This window comes from Bufo gargarizans, chromosome 5 (assembly GCF_014858855.1).
Source record: "Bufo gargarizans isolate SCDJY-AF-19 chromosome 5, ASM1485885v1, whole genome shotgun sequence".
NCBI lineage: Eukaryota > Metazoa > Chordata > Amphibia > Anura > Bufonidae > Bufo > Bufo gargarizans.
Window position 1 is genome coordinate 452310876 of NC_058084.1, and position 27904 is coordinate 452338779.

The window sequence follows — 27904 nt, forward strand, 5'->3', positions numbered from 1 at the left end:
GATCCCTGCCTCTTGTATTGTCGCAGTATGGCCGCCTTGTCTGTAAAATCTAAGTACTTTACTATGACGGGTCTCGGTCTCTGCTGTAAAGCCGAAGCTGAGGCAGCTTTTGAGGTACGATCTATCCCCGCTCTCAGGTCTGGGCCTATGCGGTGAGCTCGTTCCACCTTGCATGATTTTTCAAGCCCTAGCATCAAGGGTATCTCTCTTTCGCAAATTGCGATCAGATCTTGTGAAGGGATAGCCTCTTTCAGTCCCAGTATCCGCAGGTTGCTCCTACGTGAGCGATTTTCCAGATCGTCCACCTTCATTTTTATGGACGTTGTCTCCCTTTTTGCCTTTTCCAGCAGCATGCGTAAGTCGGAGCATGATTCTTCTAACATTTGTATATGTGTCTCTGCGTTCTCCAGCCTTGACCCATGCTCCGCTGCAGTTGCTTGTAGGGACTGTAGTGTGTGCCCCACCGTACTAGCCAGGGATTCTTGCAAATCAGGTAAGATCCGATTAGCTACTTCTATTGCCAGCTTTACATAGTCAATGCCAGCGTCGTCTTCTCTGAGATCAGTATCATCTGGCGCTACCTTTTCTTCCATTGTTGCCTGCTGCACAGACTTGAGCGTGCTTTCCTCCTCTCCCTCACTTTCCCGCGCTACGGACTTCAGAGCTTTACTTTGGCCTTTTGATTTACTTCTTGTCCCCATATTAAGTATATAACGATCCATAGACTCCCGCTAAGCTAGCGGTACTGATAGTCCCGAAACGTGTCCGGTATGTGGGGGATAAATAGTCCACAGAGGCTTGACTGTACGGAGCCGAGGTTAACTGCGTCTCACCATGCGGGTGCCGGAACCGGAAGCCATCATTCTTTTTTTTATTTGTGTAATGTATAGGGGCAGTGACACTGACCATTTTTGTAATATACTTTAATTACTGAAATCGCACATTTCTATTATGAAAATAGCTCTAAAGTGGCCCATTTTGAGCCTTAGCAGCGCTCCTCTGTCTTCTGTTTACATAACAGTGGACACTTGCTCAGTACTGACTGTGCTATGTAAACAGAAGACAGAGGAGCGTTGCTATTTTTATAATAGAAATGTACGATTTCAGTAAAGTATATTGCAAAAATGGTCAGTGACACTGCCCCTACAGGTGGCGCTATACAGATACATTTTATTGAATAACTTACTGGCTATGCTAAATTTTTTATTAGATGCAACTATAAAAGTATTCAGATCCAGGTGCTGGTTTGAAAACTGCAGAATATTTTTTGCTGGATAACCCCTTTAAAACAGCATGCTCAGGGGCAGAGACATGAGATTGGCTCAGGGCACCCAGCACAACAGGAAGAGCCTGCCCACTCAGCAAGCAGGCAAACAAAGGCAGAAACCAACTGGGAAAGGGAACGTGCAGGCTACACATAGCATTTCTGGCGGCACTACATCTAATATAACGCTACCCCTGCCTAAGGAGGGCTTTTTGATACTGGGAGTGACCATTATAATGACTCCAGCAGTGACCTCCATCTGCTCGGACCACAGTGGGCACGATGCCCTCATCTCTACCATCGTCGACTCTGAAGCTTCCATCATTAATCTCGCAGTAAATCCCCAAATCTCTGTCTAGAGCAATTCCGAATGTGAGTGTGATTAAAGTGCGCTGCAGAGCAGGCAGTCACTTAATGCGCCCCCCGTAGAAATCCTATTCTAAAGAGAACGGTCGGACGCGAGGAGTCATGTCGGCTTCTTTTACCGCTGCTTAGGTCTATTCATATGGAAATGGCAATGTTCAGTCTGTTCTGTGCGGAGGGTGCGACATTCCTCTTGAAATCTGTTAACACCTTGCAGTCTGACAATAAACAGACGCTCAATTCCTGCAAAGAGCGGCGGATTACCCGCGGCACATTACAGTCTCCGTACAAACCCTAAACTTGGGGGGGGGGGGGGGATAAATTACAGTCTGATGAAGGTGAATCTGGAAATGGGTTTAGCCCAAAAAAAAAGGGCATTATTACATTGTTAGGGCTCATGCACACGACCGTATGCATTTTGTGGTCCGCAAAACAAGGATTCGCAAAAAAAAAAAAAACAGATGACATCCGTGTTGCCTCTGTTTTTTGGCAGACCCATTGCAACAGTGCCTGTCCTTGTCCGCAAAACGAACAAGAATAGGACATGTTCTATTTTTTTTCTGCAGAACGGACATGCGGACACGGAATGCACACAGAGTCATTTCCGTTTTTTTTTTTTGTTAAGCCCCATTGAAATGAATGGGTCCGTATACGGACCTGTAAAAAAATGGAACGGAAACACGTTTGTGTGCATGAGCCCTTACACTTATGTTAATATTAGGAATGATTAGGATTGTGGCGGTATTAGGGATTATTATAATTCTACCTGTATTAGGATATACGGTCGTATTAGGGATTATAAAGACTTTGGATGTATTAGCAATTATTGGGATTATTGCAACGTTAGGAATTAATAGTAATTATTATTACTATTATTATTATGGATGTATTAGGAATTATTTATTTTCCTCCCTTATATAGCGCTGACGCATACTACACTGGCGTTTTCAGAAGTCCCATAGTGGTGAATGGAGAGCGCACCATGCAAGCGCAGCCACTGATCTGTTCTCCACTTTGGGACTGCTGGAAATAGCGGAGCCGGCACTTGGCTATTTTCAGAGCTGCCATAGCGGTGAATGGAGGGTGAACGTGAATGCGTGGCTGCTTTCATTTCACTTCGGGAGATAGGAGCGGGTTGCATGAGTGGGACCCAGACCTATCTGACACTGATGGGACATCCTAGAGATACGTCATCAGTGTTCCAGATGGAGGTATTAGAGATGAGAATAATTATGGAAGTATTCAGGATTATACAGATTATGGATATAGGGCCTCCTGCACACGAACGTAGATGTCCTGTTGCCGTATTGCGGACCGCATATGCGGATCCGCAATACACGGGCACCATTCCGTGTGTATTCCGTATCACGGATGCGGACCCAATGATCTGAATATCATTTCTGGAAGGTTTATTCATAGAACTGTATGATCTGCCATTTCTGTTTTATTCCTTTTAAAAATGAAGGAATCGCCAGCAGTCTGCAATAAAGGTCCATCTGGGTGTTACCAGTTGGGGTGTGTCCCTGCAGAGTCTAACACTATCCAATCAGTGCTTGCAGCCCCCCAAACTGGTAACATCCACAGAAACCATTATTGCAAACTGCTGGCAATTCATCCATAACTTCTAGCAGGAATAATAGAGGAACAGCACAACATAGAGCCATAAGATTAGATGTTCCATATTTGTTATTACATGGGGAATGCAAGTAGTTACTAAAACAGACGTGTCAGGAGAGGGGAGAGGTCCTTTTTTAAATATTATCAGGATTATGGTCATATTAGGAATTATTCACTTTGTGGAGGTATTACAGATTATAATAATCATGAACGTATTTGGGATGATAAGGATTATGGACGTATTAGGACTTAGAGATGTTTAATTGGAAAACTCCTTAAAAAGGGTTGATCTGACTAAAAGTGCAGACTGAGTCAAAACGGTCATGGAGGTCTCACTGCTGGGAGCCCCTGCGATCAGTGATGGAGAGCTAAGAGTCAGGGTGGATGACTTCAGAGATGAACTCTTAATTAGGAAATTAGCTCAACATGCCCACACAGAGTTTAATAAAAGGAGGTGCCCAAAGTAGACAACCCCTTTAAGGCAGGCCGATGGAGTTTGCCACGACAGGAAGTTGATGGATGAGTGTCTCCACATACACTGATGAGCAAAAGCGTAACAATGTTTAGAACTTTGGACTTCCAGGCTCCATATCTCACCATCTACTACAGCTTAGAACGTGAGACGCCCATCATTTTATAGACAATCATCTTGGCTATCTCATACATAAATTGGACCTGCAACTATTTAGCATATGCTTAGTTCTGCAGATTCTTGTCATGTACCTGCATTGTTACTGTTTTGCTCCTAAAATTCTAAATTTTATTATTTAGTAAATCCACCTTTGGCTTTCAGCACTGCCTGAATCCTTCTGGGCATGCTCCTGATCAGATTCAAGCATGTCTCGACCGAAATCTGTTCCCAGGTCTCTTCTACACGTTCCCAATGTTAGTGCACACTGGTCGACTCACTTGAGTACGAAGACAGCTTCAGGTCCATTGGGTTGAGGTCTGGGGACTGTGGGGGCCAATCTACCACCTCTACTTCATTGTCATTGAACCATTTCTTCACCAATCTCGATGCATACATCGGGTCGTTGTCCTGCCGGAACACTATGTTGTCCTTTTCATACCCATAGCACTCGACTGTATGAAGTAACTCGTCTTGTAAGATACTCACATATAGCTCAGCATTGAGACCACCATCGATCCAGGTCAAGTATCTAACACCTTTGGCTGTGAAACCCTGTATCTTCAGGCTTCCTCCACCGAACAGTTTCTTCAATTTCTCGATCCGTCAGCCGCCTTTCCCTTGTTTCTTCCAGACCCATTTGCACCCATCAGAGCCCAGTCTATTGACTTTCTTCTCATCGCTCCAAATCACCCATTTCTAATCTTCTACTGTCCACAGTTTGTACTTTTTTGCAAACTCGAGCCGACTGCAATGAAGTTGAGGCTTCTTCACTTTTTTTCAGGCCACCATTTCAGACTTGTGTAATGCGCATTGCATGGTGCTTGCATGGACCTCTGTGATCTCACTATTACAACGCTTACGAGCCGCCTCCACTGCTGTGTTTGTCGCGCCAGAACTGATAGACCTTGTGATGAGCCGACTTGTTGACTCCGATATTTTGCCTAGACGTCCACCTCTTGGCTTTGGAATGGAGGAACGGACCTCATTTCGTATTCTTCCAACTGTCATGGCGCTCACATGATGCAGGTTGGCTGAGATACCGCTATCAATGAGCTGGATGATGCTGTTTCTCTTTTCTTGGGCAATCTTCTTCATGGCTGCGCCTGGATTCAAGCCAGTGACCTTTCGCTTGGGAATCAACCTAACACACTGAGCTACTAGGGAATGTGAGAACAGACTGTAATTTGTAGTATACAAGAAGGAACGGGTTGTTCCACCACCAGGAGCAAAACAGTAACAATGCAGTTACATGACAAGAATCTGCAGAACTAATCATCTGCTGAATAGTTGCAAGTGCAATTTATGTATGAGATAGCCAAGATGATTGTCTATAAAATGATGGGAGTCTCACGGTCAAAGCTGTAGTAGATGGTGAGATATGGAGCCTGAAAGTCAAAAGTTCCAAACATTGTTACACTTTTGCTCGTCAGTGTAATACTATACACTCCAGCATAAACGATAGGAAGGTATACGTGATTTCCCTTTAAGAGATGAAAGTGCCGTAGGCTGACAATCCGGCAGCCGCGCTGACAAGTGGAGAACAAGCTGTCACTGTGTGGGCAGCGGAGCTCTTTAATAACCACTAATTTAAGCATTTTCTCCCTCTCTCCCCGAAGTAGCACATGTCATTTCAGCCATTATGATGTTCAGAAAAATCACATCCTTCAAGTTCATCTCTGCAAACATCTCAATCCTGACAGCGACGGTTCGCGGATTATTTAGAGTTTTGAAACCGGCAGAAAATCAGCAATTGCGCATTGAGCGCCCGTCACCCTGCGCCCCCTGTAATTGTCTCAGACTCTTAGATACTGAGTAAAGGCGTTTCTCAGTTGTAACACTTATCAGATATGTCGTTACAACACAACAGATACATCACTTAAAGGGGTTGTCCCATAAAAAATATTCAGCAGTTTTAAAACCAGCCCCTGGATCCCAATACTTTTCTACTTGGATGTAATTAAAAATTTAGCATAGCCACTGAGTTATTCAATAAAATGTATCTGTGCAGCGCCACCTGCTGGTTGTTCTTTTTCTGCTCTGTTCTATCGTATACTGCCTCCTAAGCTGTGACAGGGAGAGAGCTGCAGCAGAAAGGACACACCCCGGAGAAAGGACACACTCCTTGAGCTGCCAGCTTGATATAAATCTAGCAGAACAATGAATGGAGAGATCTCTGGATCCATGTGAGGTGCAGGGCTGGTTCTAGATTTGTTAGAAACTTCCCCCTATCAAAGCTAGAACCAGCTCTGTACCTCACCAAGATCTCCCCATTCATTGCTCCCATTGCTTGAAGATGGCAGCTGAGGAGGCATGTCCTGCTGGAACTGAGCATGTGCGACCACCTTAGTGAGGTGGACAGAGAAATCAATCAATCCTACCAGGCAGTATGCCTGGTTTAAATGGGTTGATCCTGCTGACAGCTGCTCTTTAAAGGCTATGTCTGACTTTAAAAAACTTTGTACAATCTATGTATACAAAAGATCTGCATTAGAGTTGTGTAACCTCTGAACACAGTACATTGTATTACTATTTATCTTGTACTGATCCTGAGCTGCAGTCACAATTCTGTAGCCTTCAGAGCTGAAATCTACAAGCATTTCCTGCTTGTTGAATGTCTTTATAGAACATGTTCTGGTGATTTGCATTCTTAAATAGCTTTTTACACCAGAAAGTGTGCATAAAAATGTACTCCTTCCGCTATATTATAGGAGCTCAGCTTGCTTCCTGTTTACAACAGCAGAATAGTGAGTACAGCTCTGGAGTATAATAATAATATACAGTATATAACAGTGTAGCATGTAAGTCAGGTTCACTACATATGTCATGAATGTGATTACAAAGGTACCCAGGACATCTGTAAATCAAGACATTTTCTCCCCAAAAAAAAAAAAGTGCAGTTTTTTTTTGTGTAGCCAAAACATGTAGCAGATTATGAAGAGCTTTTTTTTTTTGCTGTCTTCCAACACCTATGAAGAAAAGCACTACACTGTTTCAAGAAAAGAATGGGACTCTGCTGCAGTACCAAGCACAGCCACAACAGTATCTGCGGCGCTGTACTTATATAATCAACAAAAGCACCATAGCCACTTATCATTGGGCAGAGCTGTTGAGAATGGGAGCGGTCTGTATATGAGATAATAATAGTGGGATGCTTCCCCTGGCCAAGAAAGTCACTGGAGTCCCCTAGAAGGTCTAGGCTGGTAACCACTATGGAGTGCACAGTCATATGTTCGATTGCAATGGGGTGACACCAGGTGCCTGGCTAAACTGGGCTGGCTTCACTGCAAGCACTGTGTTACTCAGCTTTTTTGAGGGGACCCAAACTCTCTACCTGCCTCCTCCTGGCACTTTGTACTAGGGGAAGAAGGGGGTAGCTGCAAGAGGGGAAGCTCCAGTGATATAACCAGCCGTAAATGGAGAGTTGACATACAGTGAGGAACAGAAGTATTTGAACGCCCTGCGATTTTGCCAGTTCTCCTATGGAGGGGCCTGAAATTCACATTGTAGGTGTGTTCCCACTCTGAGAGATAGAATTAAAAAAATAATAATTCTGGAAATCACATTGTATGATTTTTAAAGAATGTATTTGTCTTGCACTGCTGAACATAAGTATTTGAACACCTGAGAAAGTCAGTGTTAGTATTTGGTACAGAAGCCTTTGTTTGCAATTACAGAGGTCAGACGTTTCCCGCAGTTCTTGACCAGGTTTGCACTGCAGCAGGGATTGTGGCCGACTTCTCCACACAGATCTGTGGTCCCAGCTTTCTTCATGTCATTGACCATCTCCTCCCTTGTAGTTCTGGGCCGATTCCTCACCTTTCTTATCATCAGTGATACCCCACGAGGTGAGATCTTGCATGGAGCCCCAGTCCGAGGGAGACTGACGGTCGTCTTTAGCCTCTTCCATTTTCTAACAATTGCTCCAACGGTTGATCTAGTTTCACCAAGCGGCTTGGCAATTGCCCTGTAGCCCTTTCCAGCCTTGTGGAGGTCCACAATTGTGTCTCTAGTGTCTTTTGACAGATCTTTGGTCTTGCCCATGGTAGTAGTTGGCGTCTGACTGACTGCGGGGTGGACACAGAGCTCAGACAGGTGCTACTAAGTTAGATTAATGAGTGGAGTAGAGGTGGACTTTTTCTTTTTCTTTTAAAAATCTTTTTATTGATTTTTATAACATGAAGTGAAGTAATACAGACACTGGTGTACAAACCAATATGTATCATGTTCGATAAGAGAATATACACAAATAATGAGATTAGATGCAATAATTAAGACAGTAGTAGGGCAAAGGCAAGTATCTTAAATGAGAGAGAGAGAGAGAGACTGCACGTACACAGGAATAGGGCTTAATATACGACCGGGGAGAGACTCTCCTATGGTTATCAACACCAGACCCAGATCAAGGGGTCTGTTCCCCCAATGTGTGGGCGTGCCGAGTCACTCAAAACAAGCAGGCCTTTAGACCTGTAGAATCAGCCTGACTGTCTTAAGGCACAGTAACAGGTCTTTGAGAGCTAGAATTCTTCCTGTTTCTCAGGTGTTCAAATACTTATGTTCAGCCGTGCAAGACAAATTCTTTAAAAATCATACAATGTGATTTCCTAAAAATTTTTATTTTATTCTGTCTCTCAGAGTAGGAATGCACCTACAATGTGAATTTCAGACCCCTCCAAGATTTCTAAGTGGGAGAACTTGCAAAATCGCAGGGTGTTCAAATACTTCTGTCCCTCACTGTATATAGGCAGCTACTATAAATGGGCAGTTACCATATATGGGCAGCTACTATAAATGGGCAGTTACCATATATGGGCCGCTACTATAAATGGGCAGTTACCATATATGGGCAGCTACTATAAATGGGCAGTTACCATATATGGGCAGCTACTATAAATGGGCAGTTACCATATATGGGCAGCTACTATAAATAGACAGTTACCATATATGGACAGCTACTATAAATGGGCAGTTACCATATATGGGCAGCTACTATAAATGGGCAGTTACCATATATGGGCAGCTACTATAAATAGACAGTTACCATATATGGGCAGCTACTATAAATGGGCAGTTACCATATATGGGCAGCTACTATAAATGGGCAGTTACCATATATGGGCAGCTACTATAAATGGACAGTTACCATATATGAGCAGCTACTATAAATGGACAGTTACCATATATGGGCACCTACTATAAATGGGCAGTTACCATATATGGGCACCTACTATAAATGGACAGTTACCATATATGGACAGCTACTATAAATAGACAGTTACCATATATGAGCAGCTACTATAAATGGACAGTTACCATATATGGGTAGCTACTATAAATGGGCAGTTACCATATATGGGTAGCTACTATAAATGGGCAGTTACCATATATGAGCAGCTACTATAAATAGACAGTTACCATATATGGGCAGCTACTATAAATAGACAGTTACCATATATGGGCAGCTACTATAAATAGACAGTTACCATATATGGACAGCTACTATAAATGGACAGTTACCATATATGGGCAGCTACTATAAATAGACAGTTACCATATATGGACAGCTACTATAAATGGGCAGTTACCATATATGGGCAGCTACTATAAATGGGCAGTTACCATATATGAGCAGCTACTATAAATGGACAGTTACCATATATGGGCAGCTACTATAAATGGGCAGTTACCATATATGGGCAGCTACTATAAATGGGCAGTTACCATATATGGGCAGCTACTATAAATGGGCAGTTACCATATATGGGCAGCTACTATAAATAGACAGTTACCATATATGAGCAGCTACTATAAATGGACAGTTACCATATATGGGCAGCTACTATAAATGGACAGTTACCATATATGGACAGCTACTATAAATAGACAGTTACCATATATGAGCAGCTACTATAAATGGACAGTTACCATATATGGGTAGCTACTATAAATGGGCAGTTACCATATATGGACAGCTACTATAAATAGACAGTTACCATATATGGGCAGCTACTATAAATAGACAGTTACCATATATGGACAGCTACTATAAATGGGCAGTTACCATATATGGGCAGCTACTATAAATGGGCAGTTACCATATATGGGCAGCTACTATAAATGGGCAGTTACCATATATGGGCAGCTACTATAAATGGGCAGTTACCATATATGGACAGCTACTATAAATGGACAGTTACCATATATGGACAGCTACTATAAATGGACAGTTACCATATATGGGCAGCTACTATAAATGGACAGTTACCATATATGGGCAGCTACTATAAATGGACAGTTACCATATATGAGCAGCTACTATAAATGGACAGTTACCATATATGGGCAGCTACTATAAATGGACAGTTACCATATATGGGCAGCTACTATAAATGGACAGTTACCATATATGGGCAGCTACTATAAATGGACAGTTACCATATATGGACAGCTACTATAAATAGACAGTTACCATATATGAGCAGCTACTATAAATGGACAGTTACCATATATGGGTAGCTACTATAAATGGGCAGTTACCATATATGGACAGCTACTATAAATAGACAGTTACCATATATGGGCAGCTACTATAAATAGACAGTTACCATATATGGGCAGCTACTATAAATAGACAGTTACCATATATGGACAGCTACTATAAATAGGCAGTTACCATATATGGGCAGCTACTATAAATAGACAGTTACCATATATGAGCAGCTACTATAAATAGACAGTTACCATATATGGGCAGCTACTATAAATAGACAGTTACCATATATGGACAGCTACTATAAATAGGCAGTTACCATATATGGGCAGCTACTATAAATGGGCAGTTACCATATATGGGCAGCTACTATAAATAGACAGTTACCATAGATGGGCAGCTACTATAAATGGGCAGTTACCATATATGGGCAGCTACTATAAATGGACAGTTACCATATATGGGCAGCTACTATAAATAGACAGTTACCATAGATGGGCAGCTACTATAAATGGGCAGTTACCATATATGGGCAGCTACTATAAATGGACAGTTACCATATATGGGCAGCTACTATAAATAGACAGTTACCATAGATGGGCAGCTACTATAAATGGGCAGTTACCATATATGGGCAGCTACTATAAATGGACAGTTACCATATATGGGCAGCTACTATAAATGGACAGTTACCATAGATGGGCAGCTACTATAAATAGACAGTTACCATATATGGGCAGCTACTATAAATAGACAGTTACCATATATGGACAGCTACTATAAATAGACAGTTACCATATATAGGCAGCTACTATAAATGGGCAGTTACCATATATGGGCAGCTACTATAAATGGACACAGTTACCATATATGGGCAGCTACTATAAATGGACAGTTACCATATATGGGCAGCTACTATAAATGGACAGTTACCATATATGGACAGCTACTATAAATGGGCAGTTACCATATATGGACAGCTACTATAAATGGGCAGTTACCATATATGGGCAGCTACTATAAATGGACAGTTACCATATATGGGCAGCTACTATAAATAGACAGTTACCATATATGGACAGCTACTATAAATGGGCAGTTACCATATATGGACAGCTACTATAAATGGACAGTTACCATATATGGGCAGCTACTATAAATGGACAGTTACCATATATGGGCAGCTACTATAAATAGACAGTTACCATATATGGGCAGCTACTATAAATGGGCAGTTACCATATAGGGGCAGCTACTATAAATGGACAGTTACCTTATATGGGCAGCTACTATAAATAGACAGTTACCATAGATGGGCAGCTACTATAAATGGGCAGTTACCATATATGGGCAGCTACTATAAATGGACAGTTACCTTATATGGGCAGCTACTATAAATAGACAGTTACCATAGATGGGCAGCTACTATAAATGGGCAGTTACCATATATGGGCAGCTACTATAAATGGACAGTTACCATATATGGACAGCTACTATAAATGGGCAGTTACCATTTCCCTTACGTCCCAACCAGCAGCACATGTGGGGGTTTATCCGCCCCAGTGAAACTGGTAGGACAGACGGAATATTTAATGAAGTAAAGTAATCAAATAAATCCACGCCCCCATTACCTCACTATAAGAGGCCAAACCCCCCATACATCAGTGTGTTTTTTTCTGTCCTTGGGACTGCAGGACAGACGGGGCAGCCATTTGGCTGCCACACTCTCGGGTAGGAGGCCACTATGGCTAAAACCTTGGGTGGCAGATAATGCCTCCAAGTATAATTTATGCAGCCTCCCTTACGAGCCAGGAAGGCTTTTTGGGACTGAACTGGACCGCATTATGGAGGGTCTTGCCGATAAAAAGGGCAAATGCCTTCCTCAAACCCCTAAGGGTAGGGGTAGGCAGGGTAGAGGGTCCAGATCCTTTCAGGGCCAATCCAGGCCTCAGCGAGGCCGTGGGTCCAGGAGGGGAGGTTCATATCGTTCCGGTGGGAACAAAAACAATAAAGCCGACCAGTGACGGCCCTCCCCTTCCGTCAGATCCAGTCATAAATTTGACTCCTATTCTTTCAGACCTCCCAGTCGGAGGCCGTTTAACTTTTTTTCTAAATACCTGGACAGAGTTTGTTCCAGATCCCTGGGTTCTGAATATAATAAGGACAGGGTACAGGATAGAATTTTTATCTGTTCCCCCAGAAAAATTTGTTTTGACAAGATTACTTCCACGCGAGAAGCAAACAGTGTTGGAGGAGTCTATACTGGAATACAGGCGGAAAGGGGCCTTGGAGGAGGTTCCTCCAGAAGAGATTGGATCCGGCGTCTATTCGCCAGTTTTCCTTGTTCCCAAAGCCACAGGAGGTTGGCGCATGATCATAGATCTCCGCTACCTCAACCGATTCATAAAGAAAAGGCGGTTCCGGATGGAAACCATCAAATCGGTAATCAGCATCCTGAGCCCAGGGGACCTGATGGTCACGCTGGATCTAAGGGATGCCTATCTCCACATCCCTGTGTGCCAGGCCCACAGGAAGTATCTACGAGTGGCAGTGAGTCTCAGAGGGACGGTGAAACATTTTCAGTTTGCCGCGCTTCCCTTCGGCATCACAACCGCGCCCTACATCTTCACCAAAGTGGTGATAGCTGTAGTAGCTCCCCTCAGATTGAGAGGCCTGGAGATCATTCCATATCTGGACGATTGGCTTCTAAAAGCCCACTCAGTAGAGACGCTTCATCTTCATCTTCTGCAGGCTCAGTCCTTCCTCCAGCGCTTGGGCTGGATTATCAATTGGCAGAAGTCAGAGATTTCTCCCTCCACTACCAGGAGGTTTCTGGGGTTCATAATAGATTCTGCCAACATGACGCTCTACCTTTCTCCGGAAAGGAAGTTACGCATTTCCAAGACTGCAGATCAACTCATGGTTCCCCGCCGGGTAACTATCAGAGTATTGATGAGGATGTTAGGCCTAATGTCAGCAGCCGTGGATGCGGTTCCTTGGGCCTTGTGGCATATTCGCCCTCTTCAAGCGGAAGTTCTGAGTCTATGGGATCGAACTCCCAGAGGGCTAGAGACAAAGTGCTCCCTGTCATCTCAAGCTCGCCGCTCACTGAAGTGGTGGAAACAGGTCAAAGATGGGAGGTCCTTGATCCAACCTTGTTGGATCCTGTTGACGACAGATGCATCCCTTCTAGGCTGGGGTGCCCATCTAGAGGAACTTCAAGTTCAAGGATCCTGGAGCCCTCAAGAGCGTTTTATGTCATCCAATCTGAGAGAACTCAGAGCAATCCGGATGGCTCTCTTTCATTTTTTCCCCCTTATCAGAAACAAGGCTGTAAGGGTTCGCTCAGACAATTCTACTGCGGTATCTTACATCAACAAACAGGGAGGCACCAGGTCTCAGAGTCTACTCTCAGAAGTAGGTCTAATTCTGTCTTGGGCAGAGCAGAATCTTTCCCACCTTTCAGCAGTCCACATTCGGGGGTCCCTGAATGTGGTTGCGGACCAGCTCAGCAGAGGAGTCCCAGCTCTGGGAGAAATGTCTCTGAATCAGGAGATCTTTCATCAGATCACTCTCCGGTGGGGTCGCCCGGACATAGATCTCATGGCGACAAGATTCAATGCCAAAGTGGAAACGTTCTGTTCCCTGTATCGGGAGGACAATCCCTTGGCAGTAGATGCTCTGTCAATTCCATGGGAGTTCAGGCTGGCCTACATCTTTCCTCCCATCGCCATGATACCCAGGGTATTGATGAAGATTCGGCAGGACCAAGCCTCAGTAATAGCCGTGATTCCATTCTGGCCCAGGAGGTCTTGGTTTACCCTGCTCATGCAGATGAGCCGAGGGCAATATTGGAAGCTTCCCCCAATGCAGAACCTGGTGTCCCGGGGCACTCAGCTCTGCCTGGATCCATCCAGACTCAATCTGACAGCCTGGAGATTGATGAGTCCCTTCTAGAGCCGGAAGGGCTATCAGCAGCGGTCTTAAGAACGATGTCTCATTCCAGAGCTCCTGCGACTGTCAAGGCCTACGCCAGGGTAAAGCGCATTTTTCTTCTATGGTGTGCATCTCATCAAGTACCATCTCAGGATCCTCCAGTATCAGCTATTCTTCAGTTCATGCAGGATGGACTAGATAAGGGCCTCAGCCCTTCTACACTCAAGGTACAGATCTCTGCTCTGTCAGCCGCCTTTGGCAGATCTTTACATCAAGACCCTCTGATTAAGAGGTTCCTTAAAGGAGCCGTACGTCTTAAGCCTAGCATTTCAAGACCTATACCGCAGTGGGATCTCTCAGTGGTGCTTAAAGGGTTGAGTGGTCCTCCCTTTGAACCCTTGGAAGAAGTGGACTTTAAGTTTTTATCCTGGAAGGTAACCTTTTTGTTGGCCGTAACTTCGGCCAAACGCATTTCAGAGCTTCAGGCTTTTTCGGCGTATGAGCCATACACTTTATTTTTACCGGACAGAGTCCTTTTACGTTTTTTACCCACCTTTTTGCCTAAGGTGCCCTCTGTGCACAACATTAATCAAGTTGTGTCTTTGCCTGTGTTATGTTCCTCTTCTTCCTCTGCAGAAGAAACTTCCCTCCATACTCTGGATGTGGCCAGATGTTTGAGAATCTACATTGAGAGATCCCGGGAGTTCAGAAGGTCAGAGAATCTTCTTATCCTGTTCTTTGGCAGGAATAAAGGGAAGAAGGCCTCCAAGCCTACTCTAAGTAGATGGATCAGAGAGGCCATCAGAGAATCTTTCGCTTCCCAGAATAGACCTCCTCCTGCCTTTGTCACTGCTCACTCCACCCGAGCAGTCTCTACTAGTTGGTCCGAAAGGTCTCTTATTCCACTGGAACAGATCTATTCCGCGGCCTCCTGGAGCTCACATTCTACCTTTGTGAGCCATTATAGACTCAACCTCAGGGGATCAGAAGACACTGCCTTTGGGTGGTCTGTTTTGAATTCCATTCAGCATTGAAGTCCCTACCCTTTAGGCTAACTTCTTGCTAAGTCCCCACATGTGCTGCTGGTTGGGACGTAAGGGAAGCGTTAATTTCTTAACGATAATTTGTTTTCCCTTAGTCCTAACAGCAGCACACAAATATCCCTCCCTTTGTTTTTTGAGAGTTTCTTGTTATGACACACTGATGTATGGGGGGTTTGGCCTCTTATAGTGAGGTAATGGGGGCGTGGATTTATTTGATTACTTTACTTCATTAAATATTCCGTCTGTCCTACCAGTTTCACTGGGGCGGATAAACCCCCACATGTGCTGCTGTTAGGACTAAGGGAAAACAAATTATCGTTAAGAAATTAACGCATATGGGCACCTACTATAAATGGACAGTTACCATATATGGGCAGCTACTATAAATGGACAGTTACCTTATATGGGCAGCTACTATAAATAGACAGTTACCATAGATGGGCAGCTACTATAAATGGGCAGTTACCATATATGGGCAGCTACTATAAATGGACAGTTACCATATATGGGCAGCTACTATAAATGGACAGTTACCTTATATGGGCAGCTACTATAAATAGACAGTTACCATATATGGACAGCTACTATAAATGGGCAGTTACCATATATGGGCAGCTACTATAAATGGGCAGTTACCATATATGGGCAGCTACTATAAATGGACAGTTACCATATATGGGCAGCTACTATAAATGGACAGTTACCTTATATGGGCAGCTACTATAAATAGACAGTTACCATATATGGGCAGCTACTATAAATGGGCAGTTACCATATATGGGCAGCTACTATAAATGGACAGTTACCATATATGGGCAGCTACTATAAATGGGCAGTTACTATAAATGGACAGTTACCTTATATGGGCAGCTACTATAAATGGGCAGTTACCATATATGGGCAGCTACTATAAATGGACAGTTACCATATATGGGCAGCTACTATAAATAGACAGTTACCATATATGGGCAGATACTATACATGGGCAGTTACCATATATGGGCAGCTACTATAAATGGACAGTTACCATATATGGGCAGATACTATAAATGGGCAGTTACCATATATGGGCAGCTACTATAAATGGGCAGTTACCATATATGGGCAGCTACTATAAATGGACAGTTACCATATATGGGCAGCTACTATAAATGGGCAGTTACCATATATGGGCAGATACTATAAATGGACAGTTACCTTATATGGGCAGCTACTATAAATGGACAGTTACTATATATGGGCAGTTACCTTATATGGGCAGCTACTATAAATGGACAGTTACTATATATGGGCAACTACTATAAATGGACAGTTACCATATATGGGCAGCTACTATAAATGGACAGTTACTATATATGGGCAACTACTATAAATGGACAGTTACCATATATGGGCACCTACTATAAATGGACAGTTACCATATATGGGCAGTTACTATATATGGGCAGCTACTATAAATGCACACAGTTACCATATATGGGCAGTTGTGCCACTGAAGATGCCCTGAGGGGAAGGCTCTCTCCTGATGAACTGCCCTGGGAGGCTGGGGGATACAGGTAACAATAGGGCAGAGCTGTTGAGAATGGGAGCGGTCTGTATATGAGATAAATATAGTGGGATACATCACAGCCTTCCATTGGAGGTATATGTTGGGATTCCCCCCATCTATACACCCAAAAGAAGGTGTGATGTGAACAGTCAGGGACTCCTGATAAAGTCCCTTAGATACATGAAAGCCACAGTTGAGGACCTCAGGAATTCATTAATCTTCATAATGTCAAGTGCTTTCGGAGAAGGTGGCCATCGATCGCCCCGCACGGCGTGTTGGGTATATATCGATGGGCGCTCCTGCTGGAATGGCTTTGACAACAATGACATGTTACACTTACTCATCCCAATGTTCATTGTGCTTTTGGTAGAGCAATGTCTCCAGGGCCACAGCTTTAACATCCAGAGCTCCTGGGGAAGGCCACTGATTGGTGAGGTGAGTGGTTAGCTCCTGTCTCGATCTTAAGTCATTATTCTTTAGTACAGTCCTGTGAAGATACAGACAGGGAACTCCTTCATTTTCTATCAATAAAGAGGCCAAACAACGAATGGAGGCACGATGGACGCTCACAGGGGGATGGAGATGAAGGATGGATTATTACGTCAGGAGGACATCCCAGAGGCCAACCAGTAACACTTGGTTTTCTAGGTGTGCACCGTATGAACAAGCAGATCCCCCAACACATGGGATTGTTTCCCGGCCCCCACTGCAGTAACGAGTCTCTAGAATTAAAGGAATTTACCTATAAAAGCAGATTGCTGGGGGTTGACTTCTAGGAACCCCGCTGATCCTCACTCTCTATGACTGATTTCAATGGAACGACCATACATGTGTGGCCTGATGGAGACCACGCATGTATGGCTGGTTGACAACCACCAATGACAGCCAGAAAAAAAAGCCAACAGAAAGTGTCACTCCACTTTCCCTAGATCCTGAATGGAAAAAATGGGTGACATTATAACCGGGAATGCCTAATAAGAGCTCCATTCATGACTATTTAGGGTGCATGGAAAGCAGAATGACCACTCCTAAGGGCACAGTAATAATAAATGTCTATGGAAATGCAGAATATGTTAGGATAATATATATATTTTTTATATTAAAGGGGTATTCCGATCTCGGACATTCATGGAATACCGTACCTGTTTTACGTGGCCGGAGTTACAGAAGCTTGCCTTTATAACCTACTGAATACGTGTAGGAGGCATATGGGAGTATGACTACAAGATCAGACTGCACTGTAGTCTGTTACCATGGAGACTCATACAGTATGTTACATTTTATATTTTAGATACATTGGAACAAAAAAAAGAAAACAAAAAGAGATTCTCCACTTTGGACAATCCCTAATTGTTAGAAATGTCCCCGGACAATATACTGACCTCAACTTTAACCTGTAAGGAAACCTGGCAGTGACTTTCCCTGCAGCGCCACCACAGGAGAAATGAAGTATTACACAGTGCCCATTCAAATCAATGGGTTGTCTGTGTAATGCAGGACAGGACAGGTCCTCCAGAGCAGGAGACACTCTTTGTAACTCCATTCCCAAGAGATTAAAAACCTGAAAAGTGGAGCCCCCCTCTACTAACTCGGAGTCTATGAAACTGGGTTTTCTAAACTGGACAACCCCTTAAAGGGATTCTGTCACCTCCCCTCAGCCAAAAAACGATTTAAAAGCAGCCATGCAGCACAGCTTACCTGGATTAAGGGTGGTCAGTGTCGGACTGGGTTTCCTAGGGGCCCACCAGTAAAATGTATTTTGGGGGCCCACCGTACGGATACATTAGAATATAATAAATAATTGAACAAGTTTTTTTTTTATATGAACATAGGCTGGTGGAGATGCTGTACATTGAATATATGTATTTAGTGCAGTAAGTCTACTGCATTATGTGCCACTTGTGCATGGGGTGGTAGACTAGGGGCCCACCTTGCTCAGGGGCCCACTGGGGGATTCCCCTGTAACCCTGTGGGCCAGTCCGAGCCTGAGTGTGGTGCATCAAAACATACAGAACGAAAAAATAAATTCTTACAGGATTTCCTATATAATTCATGTTGAATTTTTACATTTGCAACAAGCAGCTGGTGAAAAGTTTTTGTTTTCCACATCAGAAATTGTGTGTGTCAGCTGTATGTTAATTACCCCTCCCTATATACCCTGACATGATAACTAAGCTCCGCCCACAAGGGGGAGGGAATTTAAAGGGGTTGTCTCATCTTGGACATTGGGGGCATATCGCTAGGATACCTGTGGGACCCGCACCTATCCTTATAACGGAGCCCTCAAAGTGACGGAGGGCGCAACTTGCAAGCCCATCCACCACTATTCACTTCTATGGGGCTTACGGAAATAGCCTATTTTCGGCACTCCCAATAAATGAGCAGCGGGCCTCTATGCTTGCGCGGTGCACCCTCAGTCACTTTTCGGGCTCTGTTCAGAAGGGGCCCGCATCTATCAGACATTGGGGGCATATCCTAGCGATATTCCCCCCAATGTCCAAGATGGGAATACCCCTTTAAACACGAAAGGAAACAATGATACAATGAAAGAAGATCACATGAGTGACATCTGTGGTCACAGACCACCACTACATTTATGGATGAAACGGCTCAGTAGAGAGATGAAACCCCTTTGGCACAGCTCAGAGATTTCTGTTACCGAAAATAATGGGGAAGGCAGCACAGGCAGCGGCCTAGGGTGTCAATGGTGGAGGGGGAGTGCTAGGAGTGGATGTAATTTATGGATTAAAAACAACAGTTCTTCCTACAAGAAGCCTGACAGTATCTGTGCAGTATACACACCATGCATACTTTACATATATGGATGTTACACTAGAAATAACCTGCATGTTGGGTAACTCAGGCCTGAGCACTATCGATCCAAACTTTTAGGACTGAGGGTGAAAGTGCATTCTTAACGATGACCTGTCCCCTCTCCCGACAGGTCTGTTTTAGTATCTACTTCCCCGATATAATAACAATTCTGGAGCATCTATGGCTGTATGATGTGCCATTCCTTTATTATTCCTGCTAGAAGTTATGAATGAATTACTAGCCATTTGCATTGAAGATCCAGATGGGTGTTGTCAGTTGGGGGGTCCCTGCACAGTCCGTCACTAACCAATCAGTGCTGCCAGTGTCAGGCTGTGCAGGGACACACCCAGCTGGACCTACATTTGCTAATAAGTACTAGCAAGTATTTAATAAACTTCTAGATGGAATAATAGTTTTTTTTGCCCATAATTGGCTGAAGTGTATTGCACAACTGTTCAATCTTTTGGTTTTGATTCCCTGAATAGGCAGTTTAGTCGGGCATGTTGCTGGTGGTCAGCCGCATTCTGGCCGATCAAAGTCTTACATTTCTGGTGGCCAGCGTAGATCTCAGCATTTCATCTTTCCTCTGTTATTCCTCCTGGAAATGCATAATTGATGACTGTTCCCCTTGCCTTTCTACACAGTCCGCTGCTGTTAGCACTGACTGAGAAGAACACATAAGAGCAACCACTGAGAAAGGTGTAATCTTCAGTTTTCCTTTGCACCAGTTTTGATAAAACCTGTACGTTGCGCTGAAGGTTTCAATGACGTTAAAGTGGTTGTGGTATGTATGAAAGTTATCACCTACCCACAGGATGGGGGTGAACCGATGACTGGAGATCTGACCGACTCCCATCAATCATGAGAACAGGGGTCGCAGTCCCTTGTCCTGATGGAGCAGCAGGTTGAACATGTGTACCAACACGCCATGCACAGCCTATGGGACCAGGGGGAACTCAAAGTGACCCTGGAAAAAAAACTAAAAATGGCCCCATGTCGTAGGCCAGTTCCAAATTGACAGAAGGTGGGCCAAGACAAGTAGGCAGCAGAAAATACTGCCCCTGCAGAACCAAATACCACAGTGCAGCAGAAAATACCGCCCCTGCAGAACCAAATACCACAGTGCAGCAGAAAATACCACCCCTGCAGAACCAAATACCACAGTGCAGCAGAAAATACCACCCCTGCAGAACCAAATACCACAGTGCAGCAGAAAATACCACCCCTGCAGAACCAAATACCACAGTGCAGCAGAAAATACCTCCCCTGCAGAACCAAATACCACAGTGCAGCAGAAAATACCGCCCCTGCAGAACCAAATACCACAGTGCAGCAGAAAATACCTCCCCTGCAGGAACAAATACCACAGTGCAGCAGAAAATACCACCCCTGCAGAACCAAATACCACAGTGCAGCAGAAAATACCACCCCTGCAGAACCAAATACCACAGTGCAGCAGAAAATACCACCCCTGCAGAACCAAATACCACAGTGCAGCAGAAAATACCACCCCTGCAGAACCAAATACCACAGTGCAGCAGAAAATACTACCCCTGCAGAACCAAATACCACAGTGCAGCAGAAAATACCACCCCTGCAGAACCAAATACCACAGTGCAGCAGAAAATACCGCCCCTGCAGAACCAAATACCACAGTGCAGCAGAAAATACCTCCCCTGCAGGAACAAATACCACAGTGCAGCAGAAAATACTGCCCCTGCAGAAACAAATACCACAGTGCAGCAGAAAATACCGCCCCTGCAGAACCAAATACCACAGTGCAGCAGAAAATACCGCCCCTGCAGAAACAAATACCACAGTGCAGCAGAAAATACCGCCCCTGCAGAAACAAATACCACAGTGCAGCAGAAAATACCGCCCCTGCAGAACCAAATACCACAGTGCAGCAGAAAATACCGCCCCTGCAGAACCAAATACCACAGTGCAGCAGAAAATACCGCCCCTGCAGAACCAAATACCACAGTGCAGCAGAAAATACCGCCCCTGCAGAACCAAATACCACAGTGCAGCACAAAATACTGCTCTATCACCATAGTGAGGATAGTGATACAGTTGAGTTCAGGAGGGCTCCTGCGGCACCAACCTGATGCTCCTGGCATTAATTAATGCTGAGAGCATCAGATCTTTATGTACCTGGCCGGCGGCCATGAGGAGGGACCCCAGGGCAGCGGCCCACAGTGAAATTTCCCTGTAGGGTCTATGGCCAGTCTGAATGAATGCAGTGTAGGGGGCATAAGAATATCCTAGTCTACAACTCTCATGGTCCAAAACCGAACTTTGAAGGCATATCCAAATAAGCTCACAAGTGTCCAGGGGTGTTATTCTGTAAGTGTCCGGGCCCCTAGATGTTACTCCATTATAACTCCTACCTTGTCTGAGTGTGAGCTGGCCTAGTATCCTCCTGACGTCACCGTCCTCTGCGTGGGATTTCCGTAGCAGAGGACAGTGACATTAGGCGGATACTAGCCAGACAGGGACTTGCAGCAATAGACAACACCCCTGGGCACTTTGCAAACTCACCTGCATGTGGCTTCAAAGTTCGTTTTTGGACCATCAGAGCAGCAGACAAGGCGATAAAAGGGACCATTTGTGAACTGTGGTTGTGACCTACAGTGTGATTTGAGAAGTTTTACATGAGGACAATAGGTAACAGGCTACCTTTAAACCTTTGCTTTAGCCCCCGTAGGAGCTTGTCCCACCCATGAAGGACCCGGTCGTCCTCCAGAGCCCTACTCAGGAGGTGCCTATCTATTATGTCGCCTCAGATGCCCCTCTAGGATGTATTAAAAGCGATTGTCTAATTTAGAGAATATTTATCAGGCGGCCCCAGCTTGAAATCTCCATTAGAGCACATCATTTACTAGATAGATCCGGTTGTTTCCATGGTATTGCTCATTTGATCACGGTGTGTGTGTTTTTTGGCCGTTTACGTCCACAGGAAAATGCTTCCTGAAATTTCAGCTTCAAACGACAATAAGAAAATATCTGTGAGAAAGCAGACCTCGTCCTCCATTGATCCAAAGAACTATGTACACCTTCAGAGGGCAATTTTTTTGAAGATTGCATTTTACACATTTTGGGCTAAAAATATTTTTTTCACTTGGTCTTTATTAAAAATATTGAGCCGTTCTGCCACAATGGGTTAAGTGTTTTTCTAGCTGTGTGACTGGTACTGTCACTTTATGCCGGTCATCTAATAACCCTTATCTCTAATTTACTAAGAGGTCATCCAATTACTTAAGCCACATTGTTAACAGTAAGATAACAACTGAGCTATAATGAGTGTTTATAAGGTCAGAGAGCAGAGATAAGGAGCCCGTCAGCTCCCCAACTGATGGAAAAGAGAGAAAATCCAAAGGCTGCTTCTAGAACATGTCAATTCTGTACAGAAAAAAGTGCTCCATATCAGTAATAAAGACGAATTAAAAAAATGTATTTTTAGCTCAAAATGAGTACAATGCAATCATAAAAATCCCCCAAAGTGTACATAGCCTTTAATCTTTGTGGGGCCAAATGATTGCACTCTGATGGCGGAGGATATTCCCAGCGGTGGGACCCGTACCTATAAGACAATGGGGGCATATCCTAGCGATATGCCCCCATTGTCCATGATGAAACAACCCCTTTAAGCCCCAGATACATTGGTCAATCGCTATCATGCTATCTGAGAAATCACTTAGATGGAGATCTCTCTGATGAGGGAACGACAAAATGATGGGAGCCTTTGGCTTACTACGGCAGCCAACAGGCTTTGTGGAGACTCACAGGCCTCTCACTGTAACGTTCCTATTAAGCCCTCAGGCAGGGCTTAATAGGAAGTGATACTTACATAGTTATATTATTGCAGTCCATGGCATAAGTGATCCAATGACGACATGTTTAAGTCCCCTTGAAAGGGGGAAACTAAAAGTAAAGTTAAAAAGTAAAAAAAGTTAAAAAATATAAACAAAAATAATAAAAATTCAAATAACAATTAAAAAAAACCCATTGGTATCGCTGTGTCCAAAAATGCCCAAACTATTCAAATATAAAAGTATGTACCCTGTGCAATGAATGCCAAAATAGGCGTCTTGCTGTTTTTTTTGTCGCTTGGGAAATATTAATGAAAAAAAAAAGCTATAGGCGCCATCAGAATATGGCGACACACATCCCAATACACCTTGGGGAATATTAAGCAATGCCATTAGAATGTACAACTTGGCCTGAAAAAAGTAAGCCCTCATCAGGCTATGTGAACGTAAAAAAAAAAAAGTTATGGCTTTTGGAAGGTAGGAAAAATAAAAGCTACTTATGGAGCCAAGGGTTAATGTCGACCACTGAACATCATGTCAGTTTCGGTTCCTGCATAGACACAGAGTTCTACCTGTAGCCACCACTAGAGGGAGTTGAGTAGCTTACTGCATACTGTCTTATTATTAACTTGAATGTCTGTGTGCAGTAAGCTCCAGAGCTCCCCCTAGTGGTGGCTGCAGGAAGACAATATTTCATCATTTTTAACTTTTTTAACTCTTTCTCTCAGCACTAATCTTTCCATCCTACTTTATCTCTCTGTGAGCTCCACTCCTGGTTTTGGCTCAAAATCACTAAATGGAAATCACTGCCCAAACGCTGACTGTGTGAATAAGGCCTTAAAGATATTTGAAAAAATAAATAAAAAATTATGTATTTTTCTGGGCCTGTTTTGTTATAAACATGTTCACATTTGCTTTGGCAGCTCCATTAGGAGACTCCGTTGCAGATTCTGAAAATATTACAGCGTGCAGCACTATTTTTTCCAGTGAAATGACAGACATCCTGACGCCAACCCAAGAGACCCCATTATAACCACCAATGGGGTGTGTCAGGTGCCCCTGATGTTCATCATATGAGGCATCCGGCTGTCTCTTTTGTTTTTCCGTTCCTATGACAGAACTTGATACACAGGACGCCGCCAGAATAGGAACGTCTTATTATGTAGTCCTCCATGATAAAGTCCTCAGAGCATCTCTATGGGGTGGCAGTGTTTGTCCAGGAGGAACGGGGCCGAGGAACCATCCAATTAATCTACAACCAATGTAATTTCCCATCCCACGATATCTGCTGCCGCAGGCCTCCATGCCTTGCTTAGTCATCTCTGCAATCATTTGATAAATCGTCCTCACATAAGTGCTGACATTTCACAATATTTTCTGGTGACATTTTCATAAGTTTTGTGATGCTTCTGCTCGCACGCTACGAAGAACAGGATAGATTAATGGTTGGGGGGAGAGAAAGTTGGAAAAAGGAGAGTAGTAACTGAAGGAAGAAAGGGTAGACATGGGAGTGTAATAAATCCAGGGGGACAGAATCGGGTTCAGAGGTTAGATGTGATGTCAGCAATGCCCCCGACCATTCAAGGTGTGGGTCCCCGAGAAGCCCGGACCCTCGGTCATGAGCGCCGGTACAGAACGATGTTTTTTTCACCTTTCATACATGCCATGTCTGCCTCTAATGACACCTCAATCTGCCTGCTTTCAGCGATTCTCTGCGTGGGCGAGGTTTTTGTCATACATTCTGCGTAGGAGTTTTCTATGCATTGTGTAATTTTAATTACGGTATGTTTTTGAAAGGAAAAATAAAAAAAATATATATAAAAGATTGAAAAATTCGTCTTTAGATTTACCCGTGCACTGATGATGCATGATTAAATATAATTATTTTTCTTTGGTGGGTGTGTGTGTGTGTGTGCTTACAGAGGATCCTTGGGGGTGGGGGGCCTAAGTTATGATATACTTCTGCCTTGATTACTTCTCCTACGGTCTTGTGCTCGCCCTGCTTTTACTTTTACCCAGGATCCGTTTGGTTGTGGGAGTAACTTGGTGGCCAAGGACATGTTGCTCCAGGGACTCTGCGTCTGAGCCAGGAGAACGTCTTAGAGGGGTTACAGCATGAGAAATAGTTATCACCTATCCACAAGATGAGCAATAAATATCAGATCACGGAGATTGCTGGAGTTCTGACTGATGGGACCCCAGAGGTCCTAGAAACTTAGATACCCAATAGTTTTCTCTGGCGAGCCCAAAGTGATTGATTTGAGTTGTCGAGAATAAAGTGATCTGCAAAAGTCTAAGCGAGCAAACGGCCCAAAATGTAACACATCACGAAGAAGTATATACCCCAGATACTACTTACTAAAATACTTGAATCATCAGAAGTGCCTCTATCTCCAGATATCAGTGCCTGTTCTGGCTCCTCCGCTTGTGTCCATATGAATATTTTTAAAGGGGTTTTCAGGTTTAGAAAATCTGTTCTCAAATATCTGATTAGGGGAATGTCGCCTTAACGCTGGGTTCTAGCTTTGTTAGAAAGAGACTGTGTTGAACTACTGCATATGATGTCTGATTTTCGTTTTTTACCTTAATCTTGGAATAACCCCTTTAAAGGGTATTTCCAAGCTTTTAATATTAATGGCCTATCCCCAGGATAAGTCATCAATATCATATCAGCGGGGGTCCGACACCTGGCACCCCCGCTGATCAGGATAATCCTCAATAAATAACAGATCAGCAGGAGTCCAACACCTGACACCCCCGCTGATCAGGATGAATTATCAATAACAGATCAGCAGGAGTCCGACACCTGGCTCCCCCGCTGATCAGGATAAAGCATCAATAACAGATCAGCAGGGGTCCGACACCTGGCACCCCCCCTGATCAGGATAAATCATCAATAACAGATCAGCAGGGGTCCGACACCTGGCACCCCCACTGATCAGGATAAATCATCAATAACCGATCAGCAGGAGTCCAACACCTGGCACCCCCCCTGATCAGGATAAATCATCAATAACAGATCAGCAGGGGTCCGACACCTGGCACCCCCACTGATCAGGATAAATCATCAATAACAGATCAGCAGGGGTCCGACACCTGGCACCCCCACTGATCAGGATAAATCATCAATAACAGATCAGCAGGAGTCCAACACCTGGCACCCCCGCTGATCAGGATGAATAATCAATAACAGATCAGCAGGAGTCCGACACCTGGCTCCCCCGCTGATCAGGATAAAGCATCAATAACAGATCAGCAGTGGTCCGACACCTGGTACCCCCACTGATCAGGATAAATCATCAATAACAGATCAGCAGGGGCCCGACACCTGGCTCCCCCGCTGATCAGGATAAATCATCAATAACAGATCAGCAGGGGTCCGACACCTGGCACCCCCGCTTATCAGGATAAATCATCAATAACAGATCAGCAGGGGTCCGACACCTGGCACCCCCGCTGATCAGGATAAATCATCAATAACAGATCAGCAGGGGTCCGACACCTGGCACCCCCGCTGATCAGGATAAATCATCAATAACAGATCAGCAGGGATCCGACACCTGGTACCCCCACTGATCAGGATAAATCATCAATAACAGATCAGCAGGGGCCCGACACCTGGCTCCCCCGCTGATCAGGATAAATCATCAATAACAGATCAGCAGGGGTCCGACACCTGGCACCCCCGCTTATCAGGATAAATCATCAATAACAGATCAGCAGGGGTCCGACACCTGGCACCCCCGCTGATCAGGATAAATCATCAATAACAGATCAGCAGGGGTCCGACACCTGGCACCCCCGCTGATCAGGATAAATCATCAATAACAGATCAGCAGGGATCCGACACCTGGTACCCCCACTGATCAGGATAAATTATCAATATCAGATCAGCAGGGGTCCGACACCTGGCACCCCCACTGATCAGGATAAATCATCAATAACAGATCAGCAGGGGTCCGACACCTGGCACCCCCGCTGATCAGGATAAATCATCAATAACAGATCAGCAGGGGTCCGACACCTGGCACCCCCGCTGATCAGGATAAGTCATCAATATCATATCAGCGGGGGTCCGACACCTGGCACCCCCGCTGATCAGGATAAATCATCAATAACAGATCAGCAGGGGTCCGACACCTGGCACCCCCGCTGATCAGGGTGAATAATCAATAACAGATCAGCAGGGGTCCGACACCTGGCTCCCCCGCTGATCAGGATAAAGCATCAATAACAGATCAGCAGGGGTCCGACACCTGGCACCCCCGCTGATCAGGATAAATCATCAATAACAGATCAGCAGGGGTCCGACACCTGGCACCCCCCCTGATCAGGATAAATCATCAATAACAGATCAGCAGGAGTCCAACACCTGGCACCCCCGCTGA

General features: G+C 44.4%; 1 protein-coding gene across 2 annotated transcripts in view; it reads right to left on the reverse strand.

Annotated features, from left to right (window-relative positions):
• The window catches only part of RUNDC3B (RUN domain containing 3B), a 164598-nt gene that overhangs the window by 15601 nt on the left and 121093 nt on the right, over window positions 1-27904 (reverse strand). Inside the window, exon 9 of one of the 2 annotated variants that reach the window (XM_044295043.1) lies at window positions 17231-17377. The exons of the other annotated variant lie outside the window; for it this stretch is intronic. Within the exon in view, the coding sequence (XP_044150978.1) occupies window positions 17231-17377 (147 nt within the window). The remainder of the gene's footprint in view (window positions 1-17230; window positions 17378-27904) is intronic. 2 annotated transcript variants of the gene reach the window in all.